This window comes from Melozone crissalis, unplaced genomic scaffold, assembly GCF_028551555.1.
Source record: "Melozone crissalis strain CALT ecotype California unplaced genomic scaffold, PUWL_Pcris_2 ptg000034l_1, whole genome shotgun sequence".
NCBI classification, from domain to species: Eukaryota; Metazoa; Chordata; class Aves; order Passeriformes; family Passerellidae; genus Melozone; species Melozone crissalis.
Window position 1 is genome coordinate 17,414,855 of NW_026535812.1, and position 13,271 is coordinate 17,428,125.

Consider the following 13,271-nt stretch of genomic DNA (forward strand, 5'->3'; position numbering starts at 1 on the left):
CTACTCTACTATTATTACCAAGGATATGAATGAACAGAGGATTTTCTGCCCTGCAGTGCAGCTGTTCCCTCAGTTCAGCCTGCACACATGGCACCAGCAGACACCTCCCTGCTCACCTGTCCCTGTGTTAGCACCATGATCCGGTCACAGCCCAGCACCGTGTGCAGGCGATGAGCGATTGTTAGCATAGTGCAGTCTGCAAACGCCTCTCTGATGGTCTCCTGGATCAGCAAGTCTGTCTCTGTGTCCATAGCAGCTGTTGCTTCATCCAGGATCAGTATCTGAAAGCAGCACAGAATTCTGGCTGTTACCCATGGTCACACCTTCCCTCTCTGAATATAAAAACACATACAGGGTGGGCAGAATGGCCACAGCCAAGTGTTGTCACAACTGGCACTCCTTACAGAATTGAGGGCACAAACACAAGTTTTACAGTACCCTTTCAGTTTCCTCTATGTAACTGCCTTCAACAAAGCCTATGGATGACATTTTATTGTCACATCCTAGGGCTACATGTGGGTTATAACCTGGGCCTCAAGTTTCCACTGCTCTCAATTTTATATTCCACAGATGATTCTCCAACAGAATTTTTACCAGTAAATTGATTTGACACATCCCTGGTGGTGCCATTCCTCCTGGAATGAGTCAATACTGACTAGGCTTAATAGCTTTTTTACACTGGGTAAAAAGTCTCTTCCCCTCAGACATAAACTGATTTGAACTGATTTCTTGTCAAAGCTGAACTGGACGTGCTTTGTGCAGGTACTGCAGAGACAGCAGTGACTTCTGCTGAGTAGTCTGACTTTAAAAACAGATGCAGAGTAAACTCTAAAACATTATGATATGTCACATTTCAGGAAAAAAGTTGTTAAAACCAGAATCCTGATCAATCTCAATCCAAAAATCCCTTTTCACTGTAATTGTTTGTTTCTCATTCCTGCAAAATCTTTGACTTGGCTGGCATAGCATGGTCCCAAACTCCACTTGGAGACCACATTTCAGTGGAGCACCATGTAGAAGAAAAACACTTGGCTCATATTCACAAAAAAGTGGAAAAGGGGAAGAATCTGATGCTCCCCACTAACAGGACACTGAAGAAATGATTGTCTGACACACTACTGTTAGCACTTACAAGCAATGCCTTTCCAATGGCAGGACATTGCAGAAGCTGGCTACAGATATCTTCCTGTTTGTTCTAACCTTACACATCTCTGGGTTGCAATAATCACTGGTGTGATTCCTCTGACAGACAAAGAATCCAGCACAAAAAAAGGCTTGTTCCATCCTATGATTCTGGTATCTCTATTTCTCTCCTGCTGTGCTCACCTTGCAACGACGCAGCAGAGCTCTGGCTATACACAGTAACTGTCTCTCTCCAACAGAAAAGTTCTCCCCATTTTCCATCACTTCTGAATCAAGCTTCATAGGCAGCTGTGCAACCTGTGTGGGAAAGACGAGGCAAAAATCTTAGAGCACTGCACATAATCATATAAACACAAACAGATCTCCTGACAATCTTTGTCACCAGGAGAAGAGTGAACCTGCAGGAATTTCTGCAGCCTATGTTCCATAGCCATACCTGCCACCAGACTTACATGAAAAAGAACTGGAAATGTCATTGCAGCAAGACTTCCTGCATAGGGCCTTGCAAAGGGCAGGTTTTAAGTTCAGTATAAATTTGCACATGTGACATGTACAGTCATAAATGGAAATGTAGAATGCACACCTCAGGCACATACAGAAAAGTATCACCTGAATTATTTTAACACCCTAAGAATCCCTGTGATGAAACAGCACTCTGCTATTCTATATACTAAAAAAACCCAGAATATGGCATGTCCCTAAAAAACCAAAGGTAGCAGTCTAACAAAATAATGGGAAAAAGAAAAAAAAAAAAGGTCAAACAAAGCATAGAGAACAAGAGGGGAAATTTAGTGAGAAAGCTTAGATAAAGACCTCTAAAGTAGCCACTAACAGATGATGTTGCTTTGGCAGTCAAATGCAAACATCCATCTCCCAGGGCACATAATACTTACACACTCCTTCATGTGAGTCCTTTCCAAAGCAGCCCAGATTTGTTCCTCACTGTATTGATTGAAAGGATCCAAGTTTGATCTGGAAGGGGAAGCAGAAAACAAGGAGAATTTTAACTCAGCAATGAATGGCAAACCAACAGTGTGCTGATTTATCCAGACAGGTGATTCCCATCTGGCCTTCCTCTAACAGTTTCATTGCCAGGGAAATCAGATATTCCCAGCACACTGAGGTTAGAAAAGCTAAAAAACAAGAGTAGAGATAGAAGACAAAGATACTAAAACTTCAACCACATATAAAGGGAAGCAAGACTTCCATACAGTGTGATCACACCCAGTGCTGCACTGGGCCACCTAAAATCATTCACCTGTGGTTTTTGCTTGAAAACTACAACAGAAGTTGGGATGTCTGAGAGCTACCACCTCACCAGGCACCTACTGCATTTCAGGTACAAACAAAGACTGCTCAGTCCCTTCTTGCCTTCATATGGCCTCACTAACCTCACAGTGCCACTGAAGAGCACAGGTTCCTGAGGGATTATGGAGAGCTTGCTCCGAAGATCTGCCAAGCCAATGTCATTTATTTTCACTCCATCAATCTTAATGCAGCCTCCAGACAGTTCAACAAGACGAAAGAGTGCCATTCCAAGGGAAGACTTCCCTAAAAATGAGACAGGAAAAACATGACTGCTGTTTCTACAGAATCATAGCGGTTTTTCAGACAAGAAAGCATTTTAAAAGCTGTCCACATCTAAGAAAAGTTTTAAAATACTAAAAAAGTCCTGGCAAGCAATGCTCTGGTAAGTTTTGAGGTTCAGCATTTAAACTTATGAGCAATTGTGGGGGCAGCTCCTAATCTCTCCTCTATAAAGCCATGCCTGGAGTACTGTCCCAATCCCACTGCCAAAACCCTGCCATGAAAACCCAATACAGCAATATAAATTACTTATTTAGAAACTCATTTTGAGGTTGATTTAAGTCATCTCACAAACAGGGGTTTGGATTATTCTCATTACAGAATTCTGAGATGGCTCAGAGCCAAACCTGCCTGCAGCATCAGTACAGAATCTTTCAAGAGAGTCAGACAAGCTGCAGTGAGCACAGTGTAAGCACTGTCTGTGCCAGTCAGTGGTTTGGGGAGTTAAATACAGTCAACATACTGGCTCAAGCATAGTAGATAGATATCCCTGTGCTTTAAATGGAAACTTGTTTTCACTATTGTTAACAGGGATCTTGCTTATGTACAGACATGAACAGAAACCTCCACTGACAGAGTGCTCAGCCCCTCCTGTGCAAGCAACTTAAACACAGGAGAGCCAATATGACTGCCCCAATCCATTCTGTGAAAGTAATAATTTAACTCTGCTTTGTGTTTTTCCTTACCTGAGCCTGTCCTCCCCACAATGCCAATCTTTTCCTTGGGTTTGATGGTAAAGGACACTTTTTTGAGTACTAGAGGGAGGTTCTCTCGGTACCGCATCTCTGCATTTTCAAAAACAACTTCACCTTCCTGTGGCCAGTCCAGAGGAGGAGTTTTGTTCTTAATTCGAGCAGGAGCTTCCAGGGAAAGTGTCTTTTAACAAAAATACAGAAGTTCAGTTTCCAGTAAACAAAGCACCAAAGGAAAATTATCAGCTGCAGCTTTCAGCAGCTCTTCCCTGCAGACTCAGCCCAGATCATTTATGGCAGTTTCATGATGAGCTGTTTGGCTGCGTGTGGGCCCAGAGGTTTGCTGTATTACACTGACCACACTGTTAATTCCCCTCCTGTTGCCTCAGTAATGACATCAGTCCTTCTATACAAGAGTGGTTTTCATCAATGGAATTCAAAATGTATTTTAGGCCTATTATTCATCAGCACAATCCTATTGAGTTTCATGGCACTCCAAAGGCTGAGGCAAAATCTGGTGCATTTCTAGGCCTCATTTGCTATGCCATACCAGGGTCACCACCGTTGATTTTGACACAGAAGAGAATGTCCAAGTAACACATTAAAGGCTACCCTCTTCCTTCTCCTCCTCATGTTCCCCTGTCCTACTGAATCACTGAGTCAGTCCCTTCCAGCCTGCTCACTTTTGCTATTTCACTTTGCCCCTTACTGAGCAGCTCACAGATGAAACAGAAAAGCAGAACCTCTGAAAGCCAAACACAAGGCTTTATAGCATGTTTACAGTGAAGTCAAGGTCACTTTCCCATACTTGGCACAAGCACCCTCAAAGAATGGCAGCAATCCCATCATGGGATTCACCTCATGTAACTGAACCAGGCCATGACAACTCCTTCATAGTCTCTACAAAGAGAGATCTCTACAAATATAAATGCTATAATGCTATAAAACAGCATTTCTAGAGTGTGATTTTTCTCATTCTAATATAAATACTTGGAACAGATAATAAATTGCCCTCTAGAGACATCCATTTCCTACACTGACCATAGAGAGATCCCACAGGGATGGCAGCTGTGGGCATCTGCAGCATCTAGTTAGAGGCAGATTAATTGTACACCAGGGGTTTGAGAGAAAAAACAGCCATCTGCTATGATAGTGCTCCCATTCCTTGAGCTTGGTGCTCAAAACAGCAACCTTGAGCCCCCTGAAAAAGCTGAGTCTGGGCCTTGGTAAGACCCAGGACCTGAATGGTGTTTCACTGGCCACCCACCCTTCATTTCAGCTTCAGAGCAGTTTTACAGTTTCATAAAGGGTGTCTAAGGATCAATTTTTTTTTTTAAATCACAGATACTGTTCCTTGATCGTGATACAGAATGTGACATGAATTAAAAAACCCCAAACAGCCCTACAACTGTAGGTTTTGCCACTAAGGGCCTGACTGATAAACCCATCTCAGCCCAGTGAGAGACACATTTAGCACACTTGTCAATTTGTGTGGTCACTAAGTCTTCCATATGCAGAAATTTTCTACTTAGGTGCCTGCAGAGGATTTAACTGGGGGAGTAGACAGGTTTGGGGCTTTTGTCTTCTCTGGTTTTTAATCTGTAGATTAAATCCACCCACTTTTTAAAAAGCTACAAATACCAACTACTAAATAGCCCAGATTTACCAAATAAATAAATAAATTTATCTCCCTCTGAGTCACAGGAAATATTAAATAGAAAAACCTTTCACCTCACACACCAGACCCAGTAGGAGGCTTTCTCCTGGATATGCTTTCCCCACTGACCCATGCCCAGTTCTGCACACACAAATCCCAGTTACAAAGAAAGGGTTACAGATATTCAGAGCAGCTTGCTAAGCATTTAGCCTGGCACATTTATCATGTTCAGCTGAGCACATTTCTCATGTTTGCAGTAAGAGCATTCCCTTGACTTTTCAAGCATACAGAAATATGTTATGTAAGACAGCTGTGGAAAAGTAGGCTTATTAGGCTGAAGTGGAATTACTTGTAGATAAAGTAACAAACAGTTATCTGTGTTTAAATGAAGGAATTCCATTAGGTTGGGAATGGAGGATGCCAGAACACCATCCCTTTGCTGTAAAATAATGTTTTGAATCCCCAATTACCCCTTTCACACACTCCACTCTTTACTGTGAGTGTCAGCAAACTTCCACTAGCTTATGTAAACCAGTAATGCCTCTAAGTTTAGTTACCTACCAGCTCTGGGGCCATTCAGCCCCCCAATGCTGATACATGTGCTTCACAAAACAAACTCACTTTGCAATGTTACAGCACAGGCTTTAGCGCCCTTCCAAGATCAGGAATGTACATTCTGTACCAGGGCAGACTATGGCTGAGGCCAGCAATGTAACAAACAACACAAAATTTCACAACAGGCAGCTGAATGCAGTCCTACCTTGATATAGTGGTCAATCCTCTCCACTGAGGTGAAACGAGCTTCTGTCTCTGAGGCCAGTCTGACTGTAAACTGGAATAACCCTGTTAGCTGAAGAGGTGAAAGAAAACAGATTTTTAGAGCTGTGACTTGTTATTGAATTAAGAGATGGATGTGACCAGCAGGATCAGGGCAGTGACTGTACTTGGGACTGGTGAGGTCACACCTTGAACCCTGTGCTCAGTTTTGGGCCCCTCACTACAGCACAGATATTGAGGTGCTGGAACATGTCCAGAGAAGGGCAACAGAGCTGGGGAAGGGTCTGGAGTCCTGTGAGGAGCAGCTGAGGGAGCTCAGCCTGGAGAATAGGAGGCTCAGGGGGCTCCTTGTCACTCTCTACAACTCCATGAAAGGAAGGTGCAGCCAGGTGGGGTTTGCTCTCTTCTCCCACTTAACAAGCAACAGGATGAGAGGAAACAACTACAAGTCTTGCCAGAGAAGGTTTAGATTGGATGTTAGGAACATTTCTTTACTAAAAGAGTTGCCAAGAATTGAGACTACCCAGGGGAGTGGTGGAGTCACCATCTCTGGAAGTATTTAAAAGTTGTGTAGATGTGGACGATGAGGACACGGTTTAGTGGTGGATTTGGCATTACTGAGGTAATAGTTGGACTCAATGACCTTACTGCTGTTTTCCAACCTAAAGAATTCTATGATATTTGATATTCTTGACATCAGGCACCATATAACTAAAGTCTTCAAGACAAGTTAATTAAATAGTTCATTTTAAAATCACCATAATTTATGAATCCCTTGAGAAACCAGCAGCTTAGAAACTTTTCCCAAGAGCAACGGCTTCAAGTATGAGGTGTCTAAGCTCTGTGATTTCCCCTCAGCACCACAAGGAGGCAGAAGAGGCCAAAGAGCAGCTCCAAGAGTGCTCAGAGCCCTGCAGCTCCTCTGAGCCAGCGCTGGACGCTGCTTGCTCATTAGCAACATCGACATTAAAAGAGAAATTAAGTATTACAATATGTGGTCACACTCACCTGCACAGCATAGGAGATGGCCAGCCCAGCATAGGCAGGAGGGATCTGGCCATGCATCAGCACAATCATAAGGCCAGTGGTTGTGATCAGAGCAATGCTGATGATGTCCAGGCGCACGGCCAGCCAGCGCATGGCGCAGCTGAACAGGTAAAACGGGGCCTGGTTGTCATCCAGCAGCTCCTGGTACCTGAAACAAACACAGCAAAGGTTAGTGGACTCCATGAGCCTGATGTTCCGCAAATATCACACCTACTTAAAGTCCTGTTCCATTATCAGGATTCAGGATGGGAAGACTCATCACCGACCAAATTTCAAACCAAAACATGATGGCAGGGTTTGTAAACTTTCCCCACCACTGCTCTTCCCAGTTTTCCCTTACCCTTCCTTCTGTTCTCCCAATTTCTTTCCCCAGAAAAGCAACTTTCAGTCACAGAACCAATGATCCATCAGACTCCAGTAATAAATCCTTCTGAATGCCAGAAGCTGTTGCATTCAGCTTTGTGCTCTACCATTCCCAGATGGATATCTAGACTGACCTGTGCAGAAATTCCTGTCCTTTGTGGTAGGCATGGATTGTGGAGAGACCTTGGATGCTAGATGTAATGTGAGACAAGAATGGAGACTGTGTGATGTTGTCCAGACGCTTGAGCTCTCGAATAAAGACTCTGGAAGGAAAGAAACACTTTGAGTCTCATGCAGAACCACCATATGGCAACCACTGCATTGTACTTGAAGGTGAAAGTACCTTTTCAGGCAAAGCAGCTGGTGCACTTACCTAGACACAACATGCAGAACTGTGAACAGAACAATGAGAGGCCCCACTGCCACCAGGAACCAGGGGAAAACCCCAGAAATCACCCCCACACAGAAGAACACAAGGATGACATTCTGGATGAACATTTCTGCTTGAAACGGCAAACGAACATCAACTGGGAAATGGAAGGAAGAGAGGAAGATCCTGAGTACAGAAAACTAAAACAACCCATAGAAATCAACTCAGTCCAGTCTATCTCAATAACACAGGAATTTCTTAGTTTTTTCAAATTAAAAATGTACACTTTCATTGGGATGTTTTCACCTTCTGATTACTGGCAGTCTAATTATGCCTGTTTGCAGAAATAGCACTGATGTAAGTCTGACCTAACTATCACTTCTGCTGCACATCAGCTTCACTCCAATGTTTTAAGTTGCTCCTGCATTACCTGCTGAGAGCCCATGTGCAGCCTGAAGGTACAAGAGCAGCAGCACATTTCCTTCTTCCTAAGTGAATGATCAGACCTGAGCTATCAGCTGCCTTCTACAATCATAACCCAGGTATATCCCAATTCCTGCTTTGTTTATTGTGAGTGCACATTTGGCAACAGACACGGGGTACAATCACCCCAACAGCAACAGACTGGACAGTATTCAGGGCTTAACTGGGAGGTCTGAATGTGGGATTCACAGGGCACACAGTGAAAGATACCTTCATCCATGTCTTTGGAAAACCTGTTGAGGATCCTCCCAGTGGGTGTCGTGTCAAAGAACTTCATGGGGCTACGCAGAATCCGTCGGAAGAGCTCGTCATGGAGCCTTGAGGATGCTCTGAGAGTTCCCTGACAATGCAGAAAACATTGCAGGGTTATAAAGCAGTGTTTGCCTTCCTGCCACCCAAATATTCTACTCTGTTTCTCTCTCCGACCACAAGAGGTTTTTTACTGCACTCTGTGCTTCCAGCCCATGGAGGAAGCTGTTAATTTGGGCAGAAGTTTAGCAGAAACTCAAGAGCTGGCTAAGGAAACATTACAATCCATGACTGACTTTGGTTCAAAAGTCTCTCAAGAGATGACCAAAAGAACCACAGTGACAGAAATTTGCAGAAGCAGGAGTAGGGGGGAGACAAACACCAGCACTGGCACCTACCTTTACAAAGACCACACCACGAACAGCTTTCAGGATCAACATAACTGCCATAGACAGTGCATAGATGCCAGCATAGTAATGCATGTGAGGATTATCTTTCATACTGTTGCTTATGACAGTCTCATTTCCCACAGTCACCGTGGTGTTCTGCAGAAAATACAAGGTTTAAGAGGTTGGTTAAGACAAGGATAAAGCATGATGTGTACATTACATGTGGTAAAATTTAACTGCCTTGTCTTCTCTCACTGTATTTGATATTTCTTCTTTAAACTACTTCAGCGACCATTGAATACGTCAGAAACTTTTCCCTGGCAGAGATGCTTGACTTATTGATCTGTAGCCCTTGATCTTTTTCCTACAATATCTTCCAAAATACTACCACAATGCCTATTTCATTTGATTCCTAATCTCTCATTTCATCTCTTATTTCTTGTGTTCTTCTGAACAATGTCAGATACTTGGATGCCACCACACAGACATTCCCCTTGGATAGATCTTTACCAAACACTTATTTCTGCCACTATGCAATAAATTCTTTACTGTCACACTGTTATACATTCCCATTCTCTCTTTTATTTTTGCTCTTTAAGTATGTTTAAGGACCTCATTGCTGATTCTAATATTGTTGGCCACCTGCACTTCATTATTTAATCTCTGAGATTAGTACCTTGCTCTCTGTGCCCCCACAAAAAAACTCTTGCAGTTATATTTGGATTTTTAAACGCAACAAGACTTGCAAGCAAAGCCCTGAGAGTGGGGGAAAAGCCCAAACCACCCCAAGTCATCAGAATCTCCAAAGCAATTTCCAAAAGTCATCTCACTCAATTTTTACATATTTTAAAAAATTATCCTGTTAGGTATAAGATCACATTTAAACAAAAACCACTAAAGTTAGCTTGTTGGCCCCTTTCATATTTTTACTTCCTTTTCTTAGACTAACCAAGAAAAGGAACAAGAGGGCAGCATTAAACCACATAAGTTATTATATTTTTCTCATTACTGGAGCTCTCTTATTCTTGGAGATGAACTCCCTAGTGAGACCACCTCCTGGGGAGCCTTACAACTTATTTAAATTACAAAGCACCATTTGGTCTCACAGGACTGCTTAGAATTAGTCTAGCAGAACACCCCCAGCCCATCAGACACAACAGTAGAAAAGCTTTTGAACTTACTCCACTGCCTTGCTTGATCCAGAAACTCAGCCACCAGTTGCTGAAGGCTGTGCTGCCCACATTGAGCACAAACAGTGCCATGATGATGAGGAATGCAAAGGGGCCTCCAGCTGCCTGAATGTAGACACCATAAACAGACCAGGGCACAGAGCCTTTGCCTTTCTCTTCCAACTGCACCAACTGGCCTGTGACAACAGAAGATGAAGAGGGAATGAGGAAAGCTCTTCCATGAAACTCCTATAAATTTGTGAACACTCACAAAATTAGTCTTTCAAACTGTGCACAGTACTTTCAGAAACATACACTTTACTTCACACTCAACTCAGTGGTTCAAACAGTTTTTCAAGAAGTCACATTTCTTCTGCAGAATCATTTAAGTCATGGTACAGCTGAAAAAGCCTCATCAGCACAGACTTGAATGTTAGGCTGGGATCAGCCTCGCTATTGCTTTTTAAACCCTGAAGTTCAAAGCTAACATTAAACAGAGAACTACAGAGGTCAGACTGTCCCTTCACCCATAAATGCCATGTCCTGCCCAGGGCTGAGTGTCAGGCTGTGCACATGGCCCTCTTAGGACAGGAGGGAGAGGTGGTGTGGGGGACAAGGCAGCACCACCTCCTTTGTGCTAACAGCATCTGACCGAACTTAAAAACATTGTACAGGCACCCATATTTAATGAATTAATGGATGTTCTTTGCCCACTGCCTGTCTCCCATCAACCACACTAAGTGATTAGGATTGAGACAGCTTCCAAAACATGAGAGGTACATTAACAACATACTTTGAAGCACATGTTTTGAGCTTAGTGTACAAAATAATTACAGCCAGAAATTTGATTACATAGTTACCCTCTTCTTCCTTCTTTACAACCTTCTCCTTCTTCACAGACCCTGTTTTGGTACTTTTATCCTGGGGCCTTTTCAATGAATTGTTTGTGTTCTTCTTTATATTAATCTGCAGGGAAACAATGACACTAAACAGAGGAGTTGGCTTTAACATTTTCATATCTAAACTTTTATTTATCTGCCACCTAAGGACAAAGGCTTTCAATAGCTCAGCATTCACATCAAGGAGGATATTAACTTCACAGTTATTACAGATGATTGCCAACTCTGGTGGACTACATTCTCCTCCTCTATTAATCTGAACTACTACCAACCTGTACAGGTAGAGTGCAAGGGCAATTTTCAGGATCAGTGAAATTATGACTGTACATAGTAGAGGAATGATATCCCCACTACTGCAAGAAAGATATAATCTCTCTATCCCTTGTAAAAATAACTCACATTTTTTAAAGAGGCTTTTATTCCCCAAGCACCCTAGCACATAGAGACATTTCATGAGAGCTTTCTTGAGAAAAATCAGGTTAACTTGATCTCCCAGAAATCCAATATCCAAACACTACAGTGACCCACAAGCACTGTTTTAAACCCAGCCATCTTTCCAAAACTGGGAGTTACTGCCTGCTCAGAATCAGCCTACATGGACTGAAACCCCTTGCATGCCATGTTCAGGGTTGCCTTCCCATACTTTACATGAGATCAAACCACAGAGAACCCAACTGATGATCCATTTATTCTTATCCCACAGGGAATGCAATTTAATGATCTTTCCATGAGCTAATGTTTACAGCGACATTGAAGGTCAGCCAAGCATGAAGACTGGAGTATCTCTTGTTCACTATCATTATATTAGTCTTAAAATGGCAGAACTATTATCTTCATGCCTCAAAGGACATGCAGAGCAATGCATTATATCCTTTTGCTTCTTTCACAATTATCTCCCAGGAGAATGTGTCACCAAACTCATTCTCTATCTGTAATTCTTATAATGCTTCCTTCTCAGAAATGTTTTGTTTTAAATGTCTCATGAGTAAGGAGCTTCTCATCTCTTAAAAAATAAACTGTTGATGTACTTTTTTTTCTTTCTAAGAGAAAATGCACACAAAATTTAGACAAGCTATTATAAATCAAAATGCCAAGATCCTCACTCTAGAGATTAACATCAGGAAACAAAGAGCAGAAGGGTGGGAAAAATAAAATTGCTGAAAATTTACATGTTGTTGTACTGAATGTCTCTTGTTTTTTTCTAGATTTACAATTTTTGCACCAACCGAAATACTACAGCACATATTCAAATTTGCATTTACAGACTTTTTTCATAACAGAATTAGTGTCAAGGCAAAACATTTTTTCTTAAACTCCCTCAAAACACAGCATTTTCAGTTATGCCTCCAAAATACTGTCACATCTAACTTTTGACAAGTTGTGTCACACCTGCTGTGTCTCAGTCACACTCCATTGAAAACATAGAAGCAAGCCACTAAGAATTTTTTCAGACAAAGTTGTTGAAGATCTGTGCTAATTCAGAGGTAAATTAAGGAGTGGAGTGTACAATAAGAGAAGAACTTCCTGCTCTGAGTATCACCAGGGGAGACACTACAATATTTTCATTATTAACTCATGAGCTCATTGGCAGAGTCCTCTCTAGCACACGTTCCCTAAAGCCAAACTGTGGCAAAGTGCTAATGAAGCAGAAATTATTCTATAGGAAATCTATTGGTCAGATCAACACATGAAAATGTGTGAAGCCATTTTCCATATTTCAAACATCACTTGGTTCACCTCAGAACAGTCAAGATTCAGAGCACTTTAAAATGAACAAGTACCTCAATATGTGGTGTTTCTCCCAGCTGTAGGCTATTAAAAATAGTTGCATAATCCCCATTTAAATTCATCAGCTCCTCATGACTGCCTCGCTCAGTAATGCAGCCTTCTTTCATGAAGATCACTTCATCACAGTCAACAAGATACTGCAGAGAGTGGCAGCAAGAACAAGTCTCTATCATGATGTTCAATAACCAAACACTCCCACACAACCCTTCTCAGCAGCCTGTAGGCACTGGCACACAGCACACCTATGCCCACACAACAGACAGCTGAGTTTCAGAGGTCCTCCTCTGACTAGAGCGCCATGATTACTCACACTACACAAATCAAAAGTTTTTGTGTCCTATCAAAACCAATCTCTTCTGGAAGACATGACTCAGAATACTTAAACACTGCAAATACTGATAGACTGAGCACTAATATTTCCATGCACAGAAGACAGCAAAAAAATCTCAGGTACATCAATTCTGATTTACTGATAACAATTATAACTGTTTTCTGCTGTGATGAAATAGCTTTATAGCAAGTTAGCAAAAGTATTTTTGAACAGGTATTTATTTCCCTGGTAAATTTTCTTTAGCCAAGGGTTAACAGTCCCAATCAGACACCAAGCAGCACTGGTATTAAGCAATCAAATTGTGCTCAGTGCACCTTTGCAAACCTA

At 42.1% G+C, this 13,271-nt stretch overlaps 1 protein-coding gene across 5 annotated transcripts in view; it reads right to left on the reverse strand.

Annotated features, from left to right (window-relative positions):
• ABCC5 (ATP binding cassette subfamily C member 5) overlaps positions 1 to 13,271 on the reverse strand; it is a 66,604-nt gene that overhangs the window by 25,783 nt on the left and 27,550 nt on the right. For 4 of the 5 annotated variants that reach the window (XM_054282612.1, XM_054282605.1, XM_054282606.1 and 1 more), the window contains 14 exons: positions 12,607 to 12,750; positions 10,787 to 10,892; positions 9,939 to 10,123; positions 8,767 to 8,913; positions 8,330 to 8,459; positions 7,640 to 7,793; positions 7,401 to 7,529; positions 6,865 to 7,051; positions 5,840 to 5,929; positions 3,417 to 3,606; positions 2,535 to 2,694; positions 2,037 to 2,115; positions 1,327 to 1,440; positions 117 to 281 (listed from right to left, as the gene is read on the reverse strand). In XM_054282612.1, coding sequence (XP_054138587.1) covers positions 117 to 281; positions 1,327 to 1,440; positions 2,037 to 2,115; positions 2,535 to 2,694; positions 3,417 to 3,606; positions 5,840 to 5,929; positions 6,865 to 7,051; positions 7,401 to 7,529; positions 7,640 to 7,793; positions 8,330 to 8,459; positions 8,767 to 8,913; positions 9,939 to 10,123; positions 10,787 to 10,892; positions 12,607 to 12,750 — 1,980 coding nt within the window. Of the gene's footprint in view, positions 1 to 116; positions 282 to 1,326; positions 1,441 to 2,036; positions 2,116 to 2,534; positions 2,695 to 3,416; positions 3,607 to 5,839; positions 5,930 to 6,864; positions 7,052 to 7,400; positions 7,530 to 7,639; positions 7,794 to 8,329; positions 8,460 to 8,766; positions 8,914 to 9,938; positions 10,124 to 10,778; positions 10,893 to 12,606; positions 12,751 to 13,271 lie in introns of those variants that run through there. The other variant, XM_054282608.1, reaches the window with a different exon arrangement.